The sequence below is a fragment of the Wasmannia auropunctata genome, unplaced genomic scaffold (genome assembly GCF_000956235.1).
Source record: "Wasmannia auropunctata unplaced genomic scaffold, wasmannia.A_1.0 LD336064.1, whole genome shotgun sequence".
In the NCBI taxonomy this organism is placed as follows: Eukaryota; Metazoa; Arthropoda; class Insecta; order Hymenoptera; family Formicidae; genus Wasmannia; species Wasmannia auropunctata.
The window spans coordinates 784,438-805,923 of record NW_012026826.1 but is presented as its reverse complement, the minus strand read 5'-3'; the positions used below and the strand labels follow the sequence as shown (position 1 = coordinate 805,923).

The window sequence follows — 21,486 nt, the reverse complement described above, 5'->3', positions numbered from 1 at the left end:
ATTTAAAATCAACGACGTTGAGAAAGAAGAGATTATTTAATCTCGTTAACAAATATCTGGCAACTTCTTTAAAATTGTTGACTTAAATCACTCGCCGCTACTTGATATATTATAAATTTATTATAAATTCATATGCCATTGTTATTCCTTTTTTTTCTGTAATTTCTTTCAATGTGATAAAACAATATCGGATAGATTTATTTCGTTTGAGGTCAACAGAGCAGGACGAGGGAGAAGATCACTTGATCTTGTCGACGCCGATCCGCGTGGTAACGTGAGACGGAAGAACTCTATCGGCCGACTAGCTCGCCGATTGTTGCGCAAATCTACGCAAAACGGGATCTCGTAACACGTAATCCCCGCGGTGTGCACGTAACGCGTTAGGCCCACGGTCGCGAACGGTGGCTGCAGCGATACTTCTTGCTCCACGCAGCATCCGCCGATCTCCGAGCGCGCGCGCGCTCGCCCGCGGAATTTTTTAGGTAGGTTTTCCTTCTCGTAGGTAGGCGTGTCGTCTCCGCTCTTTATATCTTTACATCGAGGTCAGTTCAAATTGCGCAGGGTAGGTAACGAAGAGAGTGGGTAGCGAGGTTGCGCACGCTTCGTCGCGAATAAAATCGGTTCTCTTCTCCCACCATCCCCTCCCTTCCCTTCCCTTCCCCTATGCCCCCCCCCTGCCCCTCAAGAAGAAACGCCTCGTTGATAGATCGTTTCTGGCGACGCGAATTCGTCAATTTGCCGACGATAATCGATGATGTCACCCTTGGCCCCGCGAGGTAATTTCTTCATTTCATTTCGGCGAATATCTCCGTCTCGATTCTCCTGATACTCTCGCGCTTACGATCGAATCACTCGCTCTTGCATACTTTTGCATCGAGCTACGAGTTACGATTCCTGACCTTTTCTGGCGGCGCGGTATTCCGAATCACGATGTGCTCGGGTTCGTTCTCTATATTCTCGAGAAGCTATTATTCCGCTCCCTCGCTCGTTTCTTCTCACGTCTTTCGTACACCGGGTGACCTATGTGGCAACAGCCCAGCAACCGTAACGCGAGATGACTACGTGGCTTCAGTAGGATTTACATGATATTTCTTACGTTCCCAGAATTAAATCGCCATTAAGAGCGTTAGCGTGTCGTAAACATATATTGTGTGTGGGAAATACGCAATGCGTACAGAAAAAAAAAAAAATAGTAACAATTATACATTTTTCCCGGTTTAAATTGGTGCACAACACAAACGGCGTGTGCGCGCCGCGCGCGCAGGCTGCACGATTAGCTCCACGGAACGTTGCACCTCTTTTTATATTCGACAAGTGTCGCGATTTTGCTTACGTAAAATTGCGTGCCGCAAAAGACGATCGATTGCGATACGCCGTCCCGCGGCCGGGCCGCGCGGGCGGCACCGCAAAACGCAAAACTTTCCTAATCGGCGTCCCACGACGATCCGATCGCTCTCTTCTTGCTCTTCCGATTTCTATCTGGATTAAGACACCAACGCGGTTGCGTCACGGAACCGCGCCGCGCGATTTCTTTCGCGAGAAATCCCGTGTCGCGATTTCTTTCGCGAATTCTTTCCTCCGCGCGCGCGGTCAAAGAGTGACAAGAAACAGTTAATTAATTATTTATCTTAATCTAAATTTAATGCTAATATACAGAGTATTGATACACAGAGTGTTAGAGAATACATAAGAAGGTGGTACACAACAAGCTTCTAATTTCGCAGACGTTAGTTAATTAAACATTTGCATGCGCGTTCGTTGCATCTTTAGATTCTCGAATTAACATTCGTACGATTTAACAGGGATAAAAAAAACCGTTTCAGCCGTATTTAAATCACGCTAGGCGCAACGCAGGATCGAGAAGTAGGCCAGCACATGAATAGAACTTTATTAAAACTTAATTGCCTATTCGACGTTTCACGACGACGAGTTAGATTATTGGTCGTCGTATTATTTTGTAATCATGTAAATTGCAAAATATTTTGTACATAATACGCTCATTAATTTACAATAAGAATAACTAACTTGTACCTCTCGTTTTTAATTTAAGATATATAGAATAGATATAGAATTTAATCTAATTGAAACAGGTAGTTATTGATTGTGCAATAATTATTTTCTGTTGGTAACAAATTGAGAAAAAAGGGGGAGATGTGAGCATCTAAGATGAAGAATAGGGTTCGTTCTTTCATTAATTTTTCTCCCGGCAGTCTTTATACATCACAATCTTCGAAGTATCCAAAGAAGGAGACGTACAAGCGATGATTGATCTGCGATGAGCGTCGCGAGAAACATGATAAATTCGTAAGGATAGGAAAAAAATTTATTCATCTAGAGTATGTACAGGCACCGGAACATGTCGATCGACCGCTAGGTTCAGTAGGCTCCTATCAGCTGGGGCGGGTAATGATGAGGCTGGAAACCCGACGGCTGATTGTACACTTGCTGCGTGGCGAAAGGCTGTGTCCCCGGGAATGGCGATCCTGGGAATGCCCGCGAAGCGGGTCCATAGTGTCCCGGATTGGGATTGAAGTTGATGGGAGCGGGGCCGGCTGGCGATCCGGAATAATCTGAGAAACGATATAAAACGCCATTTCGAAAATATCCGACATTTTTATTGACATTTTTAAGACGCGTATAAATAAATGTAATGGATTTATTAGAATAATTTTTGGTGAAATAAAAAAAAATGCAGAGGACGTAATTAGATTAATTTCTTGTGGAATAAGAATGTCTTTCGATATCCTAGATCGTAGCAATTTATATATGTATATGTATGTATATATGTATATTCCATTAATTTATTTTTACTTTTTATGCTGGAAACTATTCGATCTTTAAACTCCTTGTTCACTTTTCCCACAATTTTCCCGTCAATCCGTCAAACCTTTACATCTTATCGTGTTACGTTGCCACGAGCAGATCTTAAAACACGCTTCCCATCCACGCCCTACGACAACGATTCACGCCGCGGCCCACGCCACGGCAGGTCATCGGTCTCACCCGGTTCTGCTTCGCTCACCTTGATTCTGCCCGTCGTTCGGATGCTCGCTCGCGTGCTTGTAAGCCCGGGCCTCCGCCTCGGCGAGCTCGGCCAGTCTGGCCGCCTTCAGGGCGGCCACTTCCGGCGTGTCCAGGACCGTCCCGTCCTCGGCCAGCGGCGCCGGCACGAAGGTGGTGGTCTTCGCCGGCAGCGCGTAGCCCTTCTGGCCCACGTAGTTGGCCCGTGCGTCGTACTGCTGATGGGGTTGCTGATAATGGGGCTGCACCGGGGCGTAGATGGGCGCCGGCACGTGATTGGCCGTCTGATAGATCGGAGTGGGCTGCTGGTAGCTCGCCTGTCGCAGATACGGCGCCGCGGTCGGCTGTACGGCCGGGTAGCTGTACTCCGGCGACGAGATCTGCGGATTGTAGCCCAAGTGCTGCCGGTTCTTCTCGTCCTGGGCCGCGCGGGCGGCCGCCTTCGCGAATTCGGCGAAGTGCGCGGCCTTCGCCTGCGCCACTTCCGGCGTGTCGATGACGTTGCCGTCCTGGCCGACCGGAGCGGGCGGCGCGTAGGTCGGTCCGACGTGCTGGTGAACCAGGGGATTCCCGTACGGGGGCGAATCGACGTACGCGGCTCTACAGGCCACCGCCGTGACAAGCAGTAGAATCTAAAAGGGATTGGAGCAATTAGATCTCGATTCTAAGAGAGATGCATATTTACGAAAAAAATATTACATTTTTCTAAATTTGATCTAACGTTTTCGAAAAAAAAAAAGCGTTATTTCGCAGGCGAACCTTAATCGTCTTTCGGGGAGAATTTGGTAGAAACGATGCACTCTTTAGTCGTCACGAAATCACGAATATACATAATCGATACTTGATTCGCCGCTTATCTCGGGTCATCTTGTTGCGCGATCTCGATCGGCATTTCTCGCCGGACGGTTTCTTTCGACCTACCCCAACCTTTCACTTTCCTTTGTATCCCGGGATCACTCACCAGGCCTCTCATGATGATCCAGAAGGGGGGGGCGTGTTATCCTTCGCTGAACTCCCACACACCTTTCCAACGAAAAAAAGGAAAAAAAAAGAGCGCTGCTGCCGTTCGTCAGTACTCGCTCCCAGGAGTGGAGGGACCCGGGCCGGGCGTCGGTTCGCCGTTTTGTGTTCCTGGAGAACGGCCTGTTGGTACCATTTATAGTCCGCATTCGTCCGTCCCCTCCCACGTGGATCCGATCGCCGGCGACCTGGGGGGAGCCAGAGGTGATCGGCTAACCCGGTGGCCCGGGAAGTTTGCCCGGAAAGATCGGAAAAGGGAAGGCTATTCTCCTCCCTTTCTCTCTCTCTCTTCTCTTTCTCTCGCTCCTCGTCTGTCTCTCGCCGAGGGCGACCTTGACATTTGAACGCGGCTTCTGCACTTCGTGACCGGAAGCTAATGATCGGGGAGCTAATGATGCACTCAATTGCATCTTAATTGATAGACCTAAAATCACCATCGACCTTTCGCAGAGCGGATTTTCATTTGCTGAGTTAAGAGCTGAAAGACATTTCGATTACACTGATTGTTTCACTCACTGACATTTATTTCCTTTCTCAGAATTTTCCGACGACAATTAGTAACGCGAGTTATTAATTCCCTGTCACCGCGAGTTGCGTAAGTCAATCCGGCAGCTTCTTATCGAACAAAGGGATATGTATTTTTCACGCCCGCGTGATCCTGGTTAAATCATGTCACCGATAGAAGGGACCTCGATACTGGGAGAAACAACAAAGGCGTGTATCGGCGCTAACTCACCAGCCCTGAGTAAATGAAGGACTCGAAGTCGAAGGACGGGCTGTATTAAGAATACATTCTCACAGTACAAACCATATAATGCATTTATACGGATCCATACGTCAATTTACTCCGAAAGTGGACAATGTACTCCGCTCTATGGACCAAAAGTTAATTTCTTCAAACATATTTGCCATGCGTAAACATTGCAAAGCTCAATAATTGCTTCTAAAATTTTCAATTACTTTAATTTTAATTATAAATTTAAAATTGGTAAAATTATAATTTTATTTATTTATTTATAGTAAAATTATAATTTTAATTATGAATTTATAAAATTAATAAAATTTATACAATTTTAATTGTACTTAAAATTAATTTTAGTAATTTAAATATTTTGTTAATCGTAGCTTTTTAATTCGGATTATTAAAATGAAAGCATGTGATTGCGCTAAGGTAGGCTTTATTAAATTAACCTAAGAGTTTAAGTCTTGTAGCAATATAAAATTTTAAGAATAATCTAAGTCGAATTTGAACTCAAATAATTCTAATAAAATTGTCAAAATTATTTTTAAAATTTTAAAAATAAGATAACGCGCTAAGGTAGGCTTTATTAAATTATTCCAAGAGTTTAAGTCTTGTAGCAATATAAAATTTTAAGAATAATTTAAATCGAATTCGGACTCAAATAATTCTAATAAAATTGTCAAAATTATTTTTAAAACTTTTGCTTTATTTTGAATTTTTACTATTATTAAATATTATAACACAGACGCAATTGTTAAAATAGCATCTGTAATTTATCGTATCTTCTAATTAACTTATATTATTCTTTTGATTTAATAATGATCTTAACACAGTTCAACGCATTAAAAAAGACGAGCTTCGTAACTTTCGCGAAGAATTCCATATACGACGTAAATGCACATATCGAATAAATGTTAAACGGACACGGCATGCTCACGCACGTGTCGCGTGAACACCTTTGACACCACGGCGACGCGAACACCTTTGACAAGCCCACGCTGCAAAGTGCAAAGCCGATAAACGCAGACAAGCGCAAGGTGACGCGTTACTGTCATTATTGTCGTACGCGACCGCGCCTTTCCTCGCCGTCGCTCTACTCTATCGCAGCTTATCGATCGCTCATCGCTAATGCTTTCGATCGCATCGAACGAGTGATCTATCGGCCACCCCTGGAGCCGCGCTCGCTCGCCGATCGCGTGGTACGAAAGCGACAGGGAACGACCGTTTACCGGTCGCTCAATGTCAACACCTCTGCCCTGTCCCACGAGAGAAAGAGAAACATTCCGATCTGAACTCGCGCGGCACGAGCGTGCAGGCCGAGCCGAGGTACAGGAATTCATTTTTCTTCCCTCTTAGATTGGGCAAATCTTCGCACCGCGCGATTCGGTGAAACGGCGAGAGAGTATAACAATCGCGAAACGTCACGGTAATCGCGTGTGTGTAATACGAGAAAGCGGGCGGCGGTTCTTGCTCTCTCTCTCCTCCCTCCCCCCTTCTCCCCCCCCTCCCCCCCGACAATAACGCGCTCGCGACAAAACCCGCCGATTGCAAACCCACGCAGGCCTCTCCGCCGCGAACGTTACGTTAACTCAGCGCCTAAAACCTCTGAGGTTGACCTAAAAAATCAACTGTGCAAGAAACAATCGAAAATCGTACGCAACAAGTCTTTATTGTCGTCGTCGTCGTCGTCATCGTCATCTCACGCGGGCGATTGTGTCATTATTATATCGGCAGGATTACGTGCTCTTGGCAACACATGGGATTACAAGAGGCATTCGCTGTAGCATCAATCATCACTGAGAAAAATGTCTCGCAATAATGATCGAGCCTAGATGATTAGATAGTTATACAACTATCATAACAAATATTCAATTGATATGATCAAAATTGACTAAATGCTCTAATTTTAATTGTGCAAATATTAATAATATTTAGTAATTATTACCAAACGACTGATCATTATTATGTTTGATAATATTTACTAAATATTGTATCAATATGCTGAACAAAATATATTTGGTAGCTATTATTAGACTTTTTTCTCACGCACAATCAGTAGGAAATATTAATGTTATCTTCTTGTGATCCGATTTCTTGCAAGTCAGCAGATTGAGTATTTCTCGTTCTCAATTATCGTCCGATTTAACATGAAGCAATAAATTTTGATTACTCGGAGAAATTTACGGAGATTCTAAAATATAGCTCGCCAATTATAATCATAAATTTGAAGAATTATGCTTACGCTACACGTATTATGTCGAAGAAATATCGACGGGCCTTAACGACAAGTTTACAAATGGCGAGCGCGTTAACTTTCACGGTCAACGGCTTTATTTGTGTTAAACCGTAGAAGACACGCTGCGAAACGATTGTATTCCGAGATTGAATTATTACGTGGTGCGAATGTGCGGCTGGGAAGATTTTTCTGGGATTATAGTCTCCTTAATGGTGTTACTTTGTCACTTCGAGCACAGCCCCGTAAGTTTCGTATTATTAAGTGAACCGTCGCGAATTCCGTACCGGTTTTATGGGAAGAATCAATATACTTGTCGCACTGAATATTTCAATGTCTAATTATGCATTCTTCATATATCCAAGTCAGATTCTTATACAGCTTCGTTCACGAAATTCGGCCAGTGGATGATGGTGCATGCGAAATAAATATAGATAATTTCATTTTGCATGGAAATTTATAACAATGTATTTGTGATATTTATATAAAACTTAGAAATATTTTTATAGGCACAATTTATATTGTGACAATTTGCTCGCGATAAGTTTTCGGTCAAAGAAAATAAAAATACATTTTTACACTCAATTTCTATAAAAATTGAAATAATAATCCTTCATTTTAAATGGAAAAATATCATATTACAATGAAATATTCGTAACGAAATATATGTATGTCCATTAATTCTTTGTCAATCTGTCTGCACGGCACGCCTGTTAGAACGCATTCCCGTTGCACCTATCGCTAACTACGTTGCATCCTTGCAGGCCAACGTAGATATCTATGGAACTTTCAATCGTCACTTGAAACTCAAAGAAAAAAGAATTTTAAAATAGAATTTTGCGCTCCGTAATTAGTAATATTAACATTAAGTTTGTAAAAGTATAAAAAAGAAATTAAAAGATTATGTTGGCAGTATTCAAATTTGCTGCTATATTACGAAAACATCTCTCAAAATTCTGCTTTTAATTTACATAGAAGGTAATCGAAATAAATCTAGTCCGTAAATTACGGCGCGCAGGAGATTCGGATTTATTTACACTTTAATATGAGCTCGTATGTGTTAAAACGAAAGTGTGGGCTTAACGAAAATAGTAATGAACGAGCGGCGCGCTGTGGTGGTCCAGGACGGTGAGTGGCTGCGCGTGGTAGATCGATCTCGCGGCTGCGTGGCCGAGTCTCTCGTTGACGTGCGCCGCGGCGTGTTCCGCCTTGGCGAGGGCCACTTCCGGCGTGTCGACGACGCGGCCGTCGAGCCCGATCGGCGCTCCGGGGACCAGTTTCGCCGTCACCGCGACCGGTTGCACCAGCTGCGCGCCGGCGGCGGCGTCGACGGCCACGGCCACGTCAGACGGCGCGACGTAAGCGAGCACGTGCTGATCGGCCGACCGGGCGGCTTCAGCGGCCAAATTGATCTTCTCATTGACGTGAGCGGCCGCGTGCTCGGCCTTGGCCAAGGCGACTTCCGCGGTGTCGACTACCCGGCCGTCCAGGCCGATCGGAGCACCGGGCACCAGCTTGGCGTAGATCAACGGACTGGCGAAGGCGCAAGCCATCATAGCGGAGAGGACAATCTGGAAAGAATAGCGCCATGTCGCGTGTTGCCACGTGTTTTCCAAATATTTATTATAATAATTTATTATAATATTTATTATTCCAGAAATTTCTTACGTTAAGATCTGATTAATCCTAGCTTAGGCATCTCTTTCATTAAAAGTACAATTGGATTCAATTATTGTATTAACAGAATTACAACATGGACAAATATATTTATAGAAGTTAAGAAGACTATTATATAGTTATTATAATTCCTGATGGGAGCAAGAAGTATGGAATTAGTATCAAAATAATATGCGCGACAGACGCAATCCGTAATTAAATCGATCAGTCTTGTTTCCTTTAGCACGAGCGACAAAGTAAAATAATAAATAAACCAAATATTAGAACTCCCAACAAATAAAATCTGCATTCAATCAAAGAAAAGGCTATAGGAGTTGGCGTGATAAAATAATAAAAATTATTAAAAAATCACAGTAACCTTCAATACGGTATTCCTTACTAAAGACTTAATAAATTTCCTGCTAAATACTCACCAAGACCTTCATGTTGAACGAAATTACTCAGCTCCTCGACGCTGCCGATCAGGTTCAGTACTCGCCAAGGTGCTCGGTTAATATGCACCACCCCGTCCACGCGGGCTTTATATATACCCCCGCGGGTAAAGGAGGCTTTGTGCCGAACCAGGCGCCGCTACCAGGATGTATATCCCATTGCAACGTAAATACCAGTAAATAAGAGCCGAGACACGTATATCTGACATTGACGCTCCGTCATCTCGCTCCCGTTCGCATAATCGCAAATCATATCGGCTTCGTCGGTCCTCAGGACGCCCGTCTAAATTGGCCCATCGACCGACTCGATCAATAAGATCTGCATGAAAAAAACGATCGAGCGAGCGATTCGTCGCGTACGCCTTTCTTTTGGAGGACTGTGTATTTCTTTGATGAAGAAAAAATTTTTCGGCTTATACATGCTAATATAATAGTAACTTTACATGATGATGTAATTGATTAAACTAATTAAATTAACATTCTTTATTAACTTTCTTTATTAATATTGTTTTATTATTAATTCGACCTTTATTTTTTTGCTTTGACTCTATTTAACATATTATTACATTTTTTTGCAATATAAACTGGACGCTTGTTAGTAATGAAATTAATTTTGTCATGTAAAAATAAATTCTTTTATCTCCTTAAGAATAAAATTCGTATATAAAATCACTTGTTCCAATTTCAATTCTTAAGATCATTTGAAAAAATGTGTGTCTCTTAAAATCTATAATATAATCATTAGATCAATTGAAAGATTATTGTCAGAATAGTGCAGAAATGCAATGAACGGATACATGGATCGGCAAATCTGTTTTTCTAGCCGGGCTAATCGAGGATTAAGTAACGCGACAGGCACGCAGGTAGGCACAGGCATCCTTACCTAATCGAGGCAGAAACGACAATAAGCTCGCTCTAGAACCTGATTACGCGATCGACGTCAGCCTTCGGCGCACAGGCGCGACCTTCTAGATCACGGCCGATCTGGCCGAGAATTGGAAACGGGATCGGGTGTCTTCCCGGCCTCGTAAGAAACGGAAAGAAAATCCCTCTCCGTTTCATCTCGTCGTCTCCTCTTATCCAGCGTATAAACTTTCGCTTTACAAACAGGCTTATCTTACCCGCGCGAAACGGAAGCGGAGCCGACCGCACGCGGCTAATTTTCGAATCGAGATCTCTCCCTTCGCGCCCTCCCGCGCGCTCGTCCACATTACGTGATCTAGGAGGACTATAAAGGCGACCGCGAGGACTGCATCGGTACACGTCATCGAGTGCATCCCGGCCGACGTTACGCTAACTCGTCGTCCACAATTGCGTGGGATTATTGTCACTTCCGGGCGTAACTGTTAAGTGAGTAACGCAAGAGAGATGACGCGACTCGCAATCGTGCTGCTCGGTTTGGCGAGCCTGGCCACGGCCAAACCCAGCTTCCTGTCCATACCTTTGACGTACGTGACACCCCTGTCACCCGGCACGCAAGTCGGCACCAACGGCGGAGGATTGTTGGACGTTCCGGAAGTCGCGGCGGCGCGCATCGCCGAGAGGACGGGGTTGGCGAACGGGGCCGCAAGATCGACCATTGACGGATCTCACTCGCCGCGAGGACGACCGTCGCTCGCTCGCGATGGTGCGCCGTCGATTTTAACGTCCTACGCGCCCCTCGGCGCCGACGGCAGGGTCGTGGACACGCCGGAAGTCGCGGCCGCGAAGGCGGCTCACGCGGTCGCGCACGTCAACGAGAGGATCAACCTGGCGAACGAGATCGCGAGGTCCGGCGGCGGCGGCGGCGGTGCACTGGATTCGTCCGACGTCGCCGACGGCGAGCCCGACGGCAGAGCTCTGGACGCACCGGAAGTCGCGCGTGCCGACGGGAAGACCGATCCGATGGCGAACGAGGCTTCGAGGTCCGACGATGCCCGCCCGCGCGTCGTAAACGGTCGAGTGGTGCCGTTGGTGATCGGCACCAACGGCGTCGTCGCCGCTCTGGTGCCCGTTGGTCCCGACGGCGGACCGGAAGTGGCTGGCGACCAAAATCTGGCGAACGACGTGAGATCCGTCGACGCTCTGGCGGTCGCCGGACCGACGCTCGCTTACGGCAGATTGGTCTACTGAAAAAGGTTTTACCGGATGCGCTCTTGAAGAAAATACAGTTTGCTTTATACGCATATAATATCTTGTATTATATAACTGCGGAATTTCAAATGATAGTCGTAAAACTACTCGTAAATCCATTATAGAGATCAAAGGGTTATTTCGATGAAAAATGAAAAACTCAATAAGACAGGAACGCGGGAACACTTAAAGATCAATATTCATAGTCGGTTCTTATATTAAAGATCGTCTTAAGCACAATCTTGAGATGTCATAAGCCAATCACAGAATTATCCGTATTATCATCTTAAGACATAACTGAAGACGATCTTGAAATGAGAATCAATTATGAATACCTTAATTATCTGTTTTTTGCTTGTAAAACTATTATTTTCAATCCAAATTCTTATATATGTATTCTGTACTAAATATACAAAAATAAATACACGTATCGCTCATTTACTACACAACGACGTACTCAAACAACAAAGTTTTCCGGAAAATGAGTTTCGTTTTGCATTATTGAATTTTATAATATTAATTTTGAAATGCAACTTTAGTGTAACAACCGATTGTAGAGAAATAAAAGTATGTTCTCTCTTTTTTTTTCTTTATATTTCCATTCTTCTTCTGCAAGCAATTAAAAAAATGACAATTTTTTGAAACATGTCTTTGTAGCGATATATGCACACACGTAAGGTCAATATATCGTTAAAGGAATAAAATTATTACCTTACATAAATATGGCACTTCATTTAATCCCCTCATATTTTACGCTGAGGCGATTCGACTCGTCTCGATAAAATACAAATGCGAGACGGCAACAAAATTTTCCATATTTCATTGGTTACCATAAGATTTCGCAGATCCTCGTAAGCCAGTCGAAAGATTTCTCACCCCTGGGCGCGACCGATCGGCGTCAGCGAAATGACACTCGCCGTCGGAGAGACGTTCCACGTTCGGACACACGATCGAGGCTAATCGAACGATAAATTAGGCGGGCCGATAATCCGCGGCTGCACATTTTCCACGTCGGGATCCCCAGCAACCCCTTCGGCAATAACACGATCGCGCGGCGTTATGCGCGACCCTGACGGCCGACGTATTAGGGCATATACAGTCGGGCGGATCCCGGCCCGGAAAAAAGCGCCGTCCCAGCACGTCTCTCTCGGTATACGGGTAAGAGCGGGCAATCGGCGAGGCCGGATTCCGAAGACCGCGACCTCGAGGGGACCACTCGCGCGACCAGTTCTCGCCGCGGTGGTCTCACCGCGACGCGGCGACTTCGCGAAATTTCATCGGGCGACTCCGTGGGAAGAGGAAGAGGACGCCAGGAGGGCATGCAGGCATCACGACGCCGCAGGGCGTGGTTGCACGCGACCGCGTGCGTATATAAACGTGCCCTGGCGTCATGTCGCGTCGAGGATATACCGGTGCCCGTGCGATACGATCGCCATGAAGAGCGCATCCGTAAGTGCTCGTCCTACGATTCCCCGCGTGGGAGGACTCGCGATTCTATATAAGACCCGTCGAGTTTACTGCGCCGCCGTTCCGGGGGGGGTTGGTCCTTGCTGGAGTTTAACTGTCGAGACTGTTTCTACGAAAGATTACTCGGGGCAGATCATCGGGAATTTCTACAATTTTTAATATTTTAATTTTTAATAATTTTTAATATTTGAAAATTTTATTTATCTATCCGCAGAGAAAACAAGTAAAATTTCGTATTTCTCATTTTATAAAGCTAGATTACATCAAATTGAAATTTGTATTTAAAAATGTACTGAAAAATTTGTAACGATTCTTTTGGTACAACAAAAATTGGACTTGCGTCACTCTCACAAATAAATTGCTGATATCTATCATTCCCGTAATGTCATCCACTTTACAGAAATTTATAACATTGAAGAGGTCAAGTAACTTTCTTTAAATATTAAAAGTATTATTTGTTAGTGCTCTTAATACTCAAAATAAATAATTATTTGTCCCTTCCGGTATTAAAATTTCGGTAAGAGCTGATAATAATAATAATAATTTTAAACCTTTAACGCCTTCCGCGTATCTGCGACAGGTCTCACAAACCGTGACGCGAAGTATGTAAATTATATAAGTCGATTTTATTTTCAGCTTTTCCTTATCTACTGCCTGATCACCAGCGGCTTCGCCAAGCCGCCGGTGTTCCTCAGCTATCAGGACAGCCTGGGCCAGTACAGCTTCGGCTACAGCGCGCCAGGATCGGCCAGGTCGGAGGTCAGGACGTCCAACGGCGCGACCAGAGGCACTTACAGCTACGTCGACGGAACCGGCGTCATCCAGACGGCGCAGTACTTCGCCGACGGCGAGAATGGATTTCAGGTAATCGCGACGAATCTCCCGCAGGCGCCGCTCCCGGTCCAGGACACGCCGGAGGTGATGGCCGCGCGCACGGCGCATCTTCAGGCCCTGGAACTGGCGAGCAAGCGGGACGAGGAGGCTCATCAGCATCATAAGGGAAATCAGGCGGACGCGCGCGTAAAGAAGATCGAGGTGGAGCAGAGTGGCGCGAGTCTTCTCAGGCCGCGAGAACGACTGCAGGGAGCTGAGATCACGAAAGTTCCATTGAACGAGGGGGAGGGAAAAGCGTTGGAGAACGCGAAGAGCGTCGAGCCGAAGGACAGCGACGAGACTCTGCAGGCGGTTGCCTCGGGAAGCGGCGAGAAGGCGAGCGAGAAGAGCACGCAGAAGGTACGTCAATCACGAAATACCAGAGACAATAAAGATTATACAGAATACACGAAATATTAATGAAAATATATATTAAGATATATTTTATAAAAATATCTTAAACGACATTTTCAATAGCGCTCATCGGTCTCCGTAAAATTTTGCAAATATTCTCAAACATAATCCGGCTGGAATGCCTAATTATATGGGCGTTTCGAAATATTCCGCTCTCCAAAAGTTCTCCCCTCATCATCATCGGCATTTTCTGTGACACGGTCCCGCAGGAATCCGCCGGAAGTGTATCGCAGAAAATTATCGGCGGCGCAAGTATCCCAGCGATCCCATTAATCTCCTCGTACGTGCCGCTATCTCAGGCGTCGTCGGGACAACACGCGGTGCCGGTATTTCGGATCTCCTATGGGAACTACGAGCTCGAGCCCTCCGTCATACCGGAGTCATCGATCGCCGAAGGTCATTATTGATTAGTAACTCACCTCACCGTTCACTCTCTCTTCTGTTCTGATTGTAAATATCAAGTCGCCGCGGGCTGTTTTCGTCAAACACTTTTAAGCTTTCCGTTCGCACGTGTGGTGCCCCACAACAAGAACACGTCTCCGCGAATTATTATTTCGCTTGATTTGCCTTTTTGTAATTTAAAGCCGCGAGGAAAGATTATAATCACGTGATACCCTTATTCCTCTTCTATCGGAAAAAAAATACTAAAAAATACGATCTCATCAAGATCCGCGTTTCTTTTACCTTTTCTCCGCCGTTTCTACGAAGGCCGTCCCATTTCCGGGGCCGAGGACCGTCTAAGGTCGCTCTCCTCTCCCACCGCGATTGCGACCGGTTCGCAAACTCGTTCGTTGATACCGTAAATTGGCTTTGCAACAAATTATGTTGCGCAAAATTGTAGCAAATTGCAAAGGGCCACTAGAAACGAGAATCGACATTGAGGGAAAATGATTGTCTCGCCGTTCTTCTCCGCAGGCGCTTCCGGTGTAATCACGCCCGCGGCAACGGTCCTGAAGAGCGGAACGACGATCTCGGTCGATGGAGTAGCGACGCCGAAAAAGCAGCAGCAGCAGCAGCAACAGCAGCAGCAACAGCAGCAGCAACAGCAGCAGCAGCAACTTACGACTGAAAAGGTTCGCGCCGTCAATCCCCTGTCGATCGCGCCGCTGAGCGTGATCCCGCTGACTTCGTCGCAGCCGAACGTCCTCAGATACGTACCGTCGACGTCTCTCTACTATGTCGTAGTACCAGAAGTAGCCTGGAAAGTGTAGCGCAATTAGCGCGCGGGAGGCTGGAATAAAATGCTTGAACGATCTGAAATGATCAAACTCGATCTCGGGGTTCCTTTTCGTTTTTTTTTTCCGTTTGTCAAGATGTTTTTATTCTTCTTTACAAAATAATGCAGGATATTGTGGGACGAATACAACAGAGTGGTACACATATGGGATCGATACTAAAAGGATAAAGGATTAATCAAAATCAGCATCGTCGTCGCCATCGCCGTCAACACCGTCATGGAGACATTGGTATAGCGTGAGAAGTAATGCTAGATATATAAATGAGACGTATATTAAACAGTAATATACCTAAAGAGAGAAAAAAAAGAAATCTGACGCAGCTTCTTATACTATCGAGTTAACCGATGAGGGAGCCTAATTAAGAATCAATGTAAGATGTCCGATATAATAAAGTCACGAAACTACTACACAACAGCCATTGCGACCTACACGATATGTCAATTAGAACCGTACCTTCGACCTATTAGAAGCGTATATTATACCTTCGACATTCTGACCGCGTCACGAGACGTCAGACGGGGATTAGATTTGGACACGAGCGTAAAATACCCAGTGTTAAAATTTCATTTAAACTCTTCGCCCTCGTAATAAGTTTTAAATCTTTGATTGAATTGAGGGGGAACGGAATTGGCGATTTGAAAGAGGCGCAGTGTTAAACTCGCAATGCTGCCTCGTCTGCAGATGTTGCTCGTTTTCGAAATTGTGTTAGACAACCTTTTTTACACGAATCTTTATACTTTTACTGGACTGAGATTTACTCCTAATTCTGCATCGCGAGGGAGGAATCGCTACCGGTCGAACGACATCGCATTCTCTGCGGATGATTTAAGCTCGAGATGGATGCCTGTGACATAATTCGTCACCGCGGAAGCCTAAAAGAAATCTCGGCGTGTTGCAGCAGGCTCGTCCCAAATTAACTGACAGCTGGTGGAGCTGGTCGATTTTGCAGCTTCGTCCTCTTCTTCCCGCGCATTTAAGCCGCAACAAACTGCAACCGCCGACGGGCGTAAATCGCAACGTGATCCGAATAACGAAAGCGTTAAAGAACAGGTCCGCCGATGCCGCATTTGATTACGTTCGGTAATAATAACGTCAACGATAATAATGACACAATAAAATTATATTAATTGCGACTTTTTTTGTGTGTGTTTGAAGGAAGAGTTATAACGACGTAATTGATATCTGTGCCTCTCCACGTCCCGCCGTTATCCATTTCTCTATACATAACATTCTCTTTTACATATATATTTATATATATATATAAATCTAAATTTTATAATATGTATTTATAATGTTCATATTTATATATAACACACTTGTTCTAGACGTCAAACGCATTGACTTCGAAGCTCGGATGATCGATACCCTCCGATCCTCGTCGCGCGTACTGTTCTGTTCTTCTTTTTTTTTTATTAGTTACTGCTTTTGTCTGTTCATCATAATCCTCTGCGCGGTTTCTCCCATCTCTACCAGATATATATTCGCTACGCCGCTACCAGTGACGGATAATTGTAGCGCGCGATGCACGGAACGTTGCATGTAACGTTGCGGCTAACACATTGCGCGAATGCTCCGCGGAATATCTTTATATACCTTTATATATATTTAAATTAGAAGATACATCTCATTTACTCCTGGCGGATACGCGTTTTGCACGCTTCTATGAACGCGCTGCCTGCCGTCGGATATACTTCCGTAATCACAAAAATCCGTGGAAGCTGCACGGGTTAGTAAAATTCGCGCGGTCAAAAGTCGTCCGAGAAATGTCCTGGAAGTGCCAATTTTTATCCACCCGCGCAGTTGCCAGCGGAGAATCTCTCTCGCGGAGCGCGCGAGTTCACGTCAATGCGAGCCGAAATGATCACCGAGAAAAAACAGGATATAGAATTTATACAGGCATGAACCATATTGCTATACACGCGAACATTTCGGTCGTGCGCACCGTGCGCGCACGCAGCAACAATCAGAAATACAACGTCTTGCAAAAGATAAAATATTTACTTAACGTTTTACGTGAGCAATATATATATATATATATATGGAAAAAACGATAGTTCAATTTCTCTAATTAAAACAATTCTCACACCCAATCATCTATTCTCCGATCGTCTTGATCCGATCATTTGCCTCCTATCGAAAACTTCCTGGCACCTCTTGATACTATTGCGATAATGAAAACAGCTTTGAGGGGAGATCGACCACCTTTTCATTTTGGGTGGCATCGCCGAAAGAAAAATTTCGTAAACGAACGATTTCGAAAAGAAGAAAAGGAGCTGCCTTGCTAATTTCGTCTCTCGACGATTCGACTAATTGTAAGAATCAACTAAGAGTTGCGACAAACCTCTGAATTTCTTTTAACCAACTCTTAAGAATTCTCGTTAAAAATATGAAGAAGACGCGGCGCAGGTTTTTCATCCTTCGCCAATCGTCTTGAGAATTGGATGCGCCTAAGTTCGCCTAAAGCCCGTATCACGCTATGCATTGGAGATCGAGGATTACGATTAGAATTCAACCATTCAGAATGGAATGGATTAAAATTATTTGATCTAGTCAAATTCTATACTTTCAGTCTCCTTCGCACAATCCTCAATCTCCAATACGTGATGCGACACGGACTCAAATCTCATTTGCTTTCTCTCGGCTTTATCTTTCCAATTCGCGCGTGTGGGCGGTATATACGTATTTTTTAAATGTCAACGAAAATTGAACTCGATCGGGCCGACATACGTACGCGTGCGAATCCGGATCTCGCGTGGGATTGCACGTGCGTCGTGCGATCGTACCGGACGCGACGCGTGGTAACGAGAGACATCCGAGCGCGTATTTTTTTTTTTTTTTTGCAAAAGTTTACCTCCGGTGAATCCTGCGTTTTGCGTGCGGCGCTTTGTCTCGTAAAAACTCGTGGCAATTTGATTGTTTAATCGTGATATTTTTTGAGATTCTCGAGCGTTGACCTCGCGACTCTCCGGATGGAAAATGCAACGACGCGGCCCGTCGAACATCCGTAAGTCTCTCTCTCGCGCGCCTTTCTTTTGTATTATTCTCTCTCTCTCTCTCTCTCTCTCTCTCTCTCTCTCTCTTGCGCTATGCCTCACGAAACTACTGTCGACTTACCTGGCGACACAATAAAATTTATTACTTAATACTCTCTCTATATATAATATACTTCGCTACTATTAATCTTTCTCTTCTTCTCTCCTTCGCACAAATATATATACGAGTACGATCTGAAACGCGCGTCCGTTTCTTATGCACGTGTACTGTGAGCACTCAGATTTTCACACCGCGTGAGTGTAATTAGCTCGCGGATAAATCCTCGTCCTAACTTAATTATAATCGTATATCGACGATTATGACTATGGTCGAAAGGTATGTACGGTTTTTTTTTCACGCACGTTAATTATGAACAATTGACTTCGTACTCGTTTCTAAAAAACTTATAATCAGATATCGAAGAGCGCTTTCTCTCTCTCTCTCTCTCTCTCTCTCTCTCATTCTCCCTCTCACACTGTTCGAAACGGTAATCTCTCTAATTTTCGCGCCCGAGTTTTTGCTAGAATACGCCTCATTCGCACAGTACATTCTCTTTGAGGAAAATTAGAGGGTAAATTGTTATGCACTGCACGAGAAAAAAATATACGCGGCTCACTTTCTTGCCAGCTTGACAGGCTATTTCAAAAAGAATTGGCAACAATCTGAGAGAAATTAAAAAATTTGCACATGGAAATGTTGGATCGATTTTAGAGAGACTACATCGACAATATGACGGACAATAATTAGGTGCTACAGTCGCGTACACTTTTGACTTGAATGAGATACTGTCGGAAGTATTGTTGTCGTTCTCATTGTGTTCGACTTTCGAGAAATATTATTGGATTGTTGCATGTTGCGAATATAGGGCGAAGTAATTCTTTTTAATACTGTTCCATGCGAATGCGCGTGTCCGTAGTAAATTTCTAGAATACTGATAAGATCCTAATAGAAGGATAATAGCGAAATGTTACAGGAATGGAGAAAGTTATTAAAAACGTGACACAAACATTAACTGGTTCTATAAATGCAATTATACATCGCACGATCGTATTAATGGATTATTGATTACTTACAGACGCAATGTAATTTAATAAAATAATACTTGATTTCCTCAATTATTAATAACGTTACGCTAAAATGCAAACTCGATTTCTAGATTAATCTACAAAGCTATTTATAAAGTACGAGTTTTTCTTAAAAAGAATTATAATCTTGATATAAAACATAACAGAGAAGAGACACTAAGTTTGATTTGTCATCCTTTGCCGTTCTTAATAAAGGATTTCGTTATAAGAGTACTTCTAAAAGTCTACAGAATCTATAATCTACAGTCTGTAATCTATCTATACAGAGAAACGAAAAAACCCTTCCGTTAATTTCTCCCAGGCTCATTTTTGTCACGCAAAATTATTTGCAGCGTATCGCTAAATTCAATATTCCTTCAAGAATAAAACTTGCAATTATTTTTTTCAGGAATAAAGCTTGCAGATCCAATTATCACAGTCAGAGGTTTCATATTATTTTCGTAAAGTAATTAATTATTAGTTTCTTAGAGATTTTAGCTCCTGATATTGACGAATATACACAAATAAAAAATAAATACGTATTTATTATATTTATTAATACTTTCTTCCCACGACGCGCTTAACTTTTTTCACGGCTTTATTAATTATTTATTTACATATATTTAAGTTGTATGTGTGTGCGAGATATTAAAACTAAAAGTAGAAAAAATAGAAAAAATTCTCTTCGTCACGATTTAAACTCTTTTCTTTAGTAGAATTAAACAAATTTACTTCTATTTAATTCAGAGGTAAATTTATTATTAAAACTAATTATTATGGATATTTAAATTAATTATTATAGATATTTCAGAAATAAATTTATCGATACGCTGCAATCGGAGATTGAATTCGAGGCGCACCGCTTGTCTTGAAAGAACTCCGATTTTCTTACTGAATAGAAAAAAAAAAACAGCAGCTTACCTACATTTACGCTACATTAATTTTTGACTAATCGTCACCACCGTTTTGTTCTCCTTCTCTATTAATTAATTTCGGGAACGCTGAGAGATATTAGGGACTTTATACACATATTACGCTTACCTCGCGCGATCGCGCCGGTCGTTATAAAGTAATTTATCTAAACTGTATACGCCGGTCTACGTTTTACCAGCGTGAATCTTAACTGCACGTATACCGACTACGAGACGCCTAGAAGACGCCTCGGCCTCGGTCGCGAATTCCTCGGCGATCCGGAGAACCGAGTTCTCGTCCTCCACGGCGCAAACACATGTTCGCCTATCGTTTAGCCTCCCTCTCATAAAGCGCATAATCTGAATATCCATTTGTTCTACCTAGCTAAAACACGAAGCCTTCGCGATGGCTCCATCACGCGCGTGTACCACACATACGACGATTTCGGCAGGCGATTAATCAACTATTAGACCGATCACACCGATCACATCGCCCCAACGAAATCGGCAGGCTTCATCACTTAATAGACATCAGTCAGGGTGAGTCAGGGTGATTTCAGTGGTGAACCGGAAATGTGTTTTACGCCGGACTTCGTGAAACGTATACACGTGAGATGGGTTTCTAAATGTGTAACTTTGCGGCTCGTGAGGGTGTCGTGGTTGTGTCTGCGAACGTGGTGTGTCTCGTGTAGCACACAATGATGCACAGAGAACAGCATCATGCAGGAGAAAGATTTCGAAGATTAGAAACTGTATATATAGCGACACCCGGTCACAAATGTCGTTCTCGATTCGACGTTTGCACACGCGCTGAATTGATCTTCCATCCTGCACCGATATTTTTGAGATATTTCACAAAAAAAAAAATTTTTAAAAGAATATCTGCTAATACAATATATATCGAATTATCGCAGGTCGTACGTGTTATGTACAAACTACATTTTCTATAATTATAAACAAGACAATTTGATCATCATTACGTCTATTCTCACGCGTAGCGATACATCGACCCAATAACGACATAATAATAATGTCTCAGCGAGTGTCCACGTGCCGAAAAGATCAAAGTTATCAGTAATAGCAGTAATAGTAGAATTATATAGTAACAAGTGGTAGTAATAGTAGCAGTAGTAGTAATAGTAGTAGTAATAGTAGGCCGTTCGAAGTAGATGGCGAAGGGGAAGACGACGACAGGCAGTAGCATAGCGATAGTTCGACGATCAGTTCGAGCTGGAAGAAAAGTCATCGGG

The 21,486-nt window shown here is 43.7% G+C and overlaps 4 protein-coding genes across 4 annotated transcripts; 2 read left to right on the top strand and 2 right to left on the bottom strand.

Moving 5' to 3' along the window:
• Positions 1 to 1,615: 1,615 nt before the first annotated feature.
• Positions 1,616 to 3,994, bottom strand: LOC105450295 (pupal cuticle protein-like). Its single transcript, XM_011690080.1, has 3 exons — positions 3,983 to 3,994; positions 3,023 to 3,653; positions 1,616 to 2,570 (listed from the first exon to the last, which is right to left on the bottom strand). Exons 1-3 carry the CDS (start codon positions 3,992 to 3,994, stop codon positions 2,377 to 2,379), a joined length of 837 nt encoding a protein of 278 aa, XP_011688382.1. The 3' UTR covers positions 1,616 to 2,376.
• Positions 3,995 to 7,459: 3,465 nt separating this feature from the next.
• LOC105450260 (cuticle protein 18.7-like) lies at positions 7,460 to 9,177 on the bottom strand. The gene is made up of 2 exons (XM_011690016.1): positions 9,107 to 9,177; positions 7,460 to 8,587 (listed from the first exon to the last, which is right to left on the bottom strand). The coding sequence occupies exons 1-2, from the start codon at positions 9,116 to 9,118 to the stop codon at positions 8,096 to 8,098; spliced, it is 504 nt and encodes a 167-aa protein (XP_011688318.1). The 5' UTR covers positions 9,119 to 9,177; the 3' UTR covers positions 7,460 to 8,095.
• A 1,224-nt stretch (positions 9,178 to 10,401) lies between these two features.
• On the top strand, positions 10,402 to 11,957 carry LOC105450259 (cuticle protein 18.7-like). Its single transcript, XM_011690015.1, has one exon. The coding sequence runs from the start codon at positions 10,493 to 10,495 to the stop codon at positions 11,234 to 11,236; it is 744 nt and encodes a 247-aa protein (XP_011688317.1). The 5' UTR covers positions 10,402 to 10,492; the 3' UTR covers positions 11,237 to 11,957.
• Positions 11,958 to 12,670: 713 nt separating this feature from the next.
• LOC105450294 (regulatory protein zeste-like) lies at positions 12,671 to 15,642 on the top strand. The gene is made up of 4 exons (XM_011690079.1): positions 12,671 to 12,685; positions 13,340 to 13,936; positions 14,200 to 14,386; positions 14,906 to 15,642. The coding sequence occupies exons 1-4, from the start codon at positions 12,671 to 12,673 to the stop codon at positions 15,199 to 15,201; spliced, it is 1,095 nt and encodes a 364-aa protein (XP_011688381.1). The 3' UTR covers positions 15,202 to 15,642.
• The last annotated feature ends 5,844 nt before the right edge of the window (positions 15,643 to 21,486 follow it).